This window comes from Camelus bactrianus, chromosome 12, assembly GCF_048773025.1.
Source record: "Camelus bactrianus isolate YW-2024 breed Bactrian camel chromosome 12, ASM4877302v1, whole genome shotgun sequence".
Lineage (NCBI taxonomy): Eukaryota > Metazoa > Chordata > Mammalia > Artiodactyla > Camelidae > Camelus > Camelus bactrianus.
The window spans coordinates 12768230-12769998 of NC_133550.1; the positions used below are offsets into that span (position 1 = coordinate 12768230).

The 1769-nt window shown below is 42.3% G+C and overlaps 1 protein-coding gene across 1 annotated transcript; it reads right to left on the reverse strand.

Annotated features, from left to right (window-relative positions):
• Positions 1-502: 502 nt before the first annotated feature.
• Positions 503-1500, reverse strand: OR9K2 (olfactory receptor family 9 subfamily K member 2). Its single transcript, XM_010964436.2, has one exon. The coding sequence runs from the start codon at positions 1442-1444 to the stop codon at positions 503-505; it is 942 nt and encodes a 313-aa protein (XP_010962738.1). The 5' UTR covers positions 1445-1500.
• Positions 1501-1769: the final 269 nt, after the last annotated feature.

Sequence of the window (1769 nt, forward strand, 5' to 3'; positions counted from 1 at the left end):
TGACATCTTTTATTTGTTCTGTGTCCAATGGTACTTCTTGATATAGTGCATCCCAGGTATCTTTTGTTGCAGTATTTCCTCCACAGTACCAATGCAGACCCAATTTCATGGTTAAGAAGTACACAACATAGCTTTCAAGGCCTTAAAAAAGAATTTGATGAGCCCACCTGCCCTTGGCCAAGCCAGTTATCCAATTCCCTTTTTCTTTTTTGTATATGAAAAGAAAGGGAATGTCCTTGGGGTATTCAACTAAAAACACAGGGACCACCATCAACTGTGTTATAGTCAGCAGTTACATCCTGTGGCACAGAGAGACACCCTTTCCTTAAAACCATTATGGCCACTGCTCTTTTGGTTAAAACCACCAGGAAAATCACTGTGGAATTCCTTTAGTCAATTAGTACCTCATGCAGTAGAGGCTCTCTTGAGCTAACTGTCATTGATGGCCAGAAGGAGTACAGAATAAACAGCCACAACACCATTAATGGAAGAGTAATAATAATCACTGAATAGTACTTTTCTTCTCTAAAAGTTTGTTTATAGCCTCTTTGACATCTCTGTTTCTCAGAGAGTAAATCAAAGGATTCAACATGGGAGTGACTAGGGTGTAACCTAAGGAGGCCACTTTACTCAGCTCAGGAAATCTGTCAGGAGTGAGATACATGAAAGAGACAGCACCATACAGCACACTGACGGCTCCCAGGTGAGAGCTGCAGGTGGAGAAGGCTTTCTTACGCCCCTCGGTGGAGCGTATTTTCACAACTGTGGACACGATACACAAATAAGAAACAATAATAACGATGATGGTAGGCAAGATAATGATGCCAGATAAGAAGAAAGAAATCATTTTATAGATGAAGAGGTCCGAACAAGATATTCTCTGAAGTGGGCGAACATCACAGTAGAAGTGGTCAATGGCCCGAGAAGCACAAAAGGATAAAGTAAATGTCATGCTGGTCTCCAGAACTGAGCTGATGCAGCCACAGAAATAGGAGCCAGCCACCAACTGAGCACAGAGACGTGCTGACATCTGGACAGAGTAGAGGAGTGGGTTGCAGATGGCAATGAAGCGGTCATAAGCCATGGCTGCCAGGAGAAACCCCTCAGTCACAATGAAGAGGGCAAAAAGAAAGAGCTGGGTCACACAGCCTGCAAAGGAGATGGACTTGCTCTGAGACCAGAAGTTGACCAAAGCTTTGGGTGCAATGACAGATGAGTAGACGAGATCAATGAAGGAGAGGTTGCCTAGGAAGAAGTACATTGGTGTGTTCAACCGGGGATCAGTCATGATAATGGCCATCATGCCAGCATTCCCTAGGAGGATCATGGCGTAGACCAGCAGAAATAGCAGGAAGAGGAGAATGTGGAGCTCTGGGCGGACCCTGAAGCCTACAAGAATGAAGTCAGTCACTTCTGAGTGATTGCTTGTTCCCCTGTCTCCCATGGCAGAAACTTGCTGATACAGACAGGCAAAATAAACAAATGAATGCTTGGCTTACATCCTAGCTACAGATAATTTCTTACAGTATTAGGATTTACAAAGCTATTCTATATGCATTGTTTATTTTAACCTTAAATATTTCCGTGAGTTAAATTTAAGCAAGTTCCAATTGGTTAGTTTTGTTATACCCTATTTCATACAAGTGGTATAATTAAATCTTTTTCCTCATAGTTGAATGCAATGCCTTTTCACCCAAGTATCTTTCACATTTTCAAGTGTTACTTCTGCGTACCTTCCAACTCGTGATTTATGCAATAAATTCAATGTC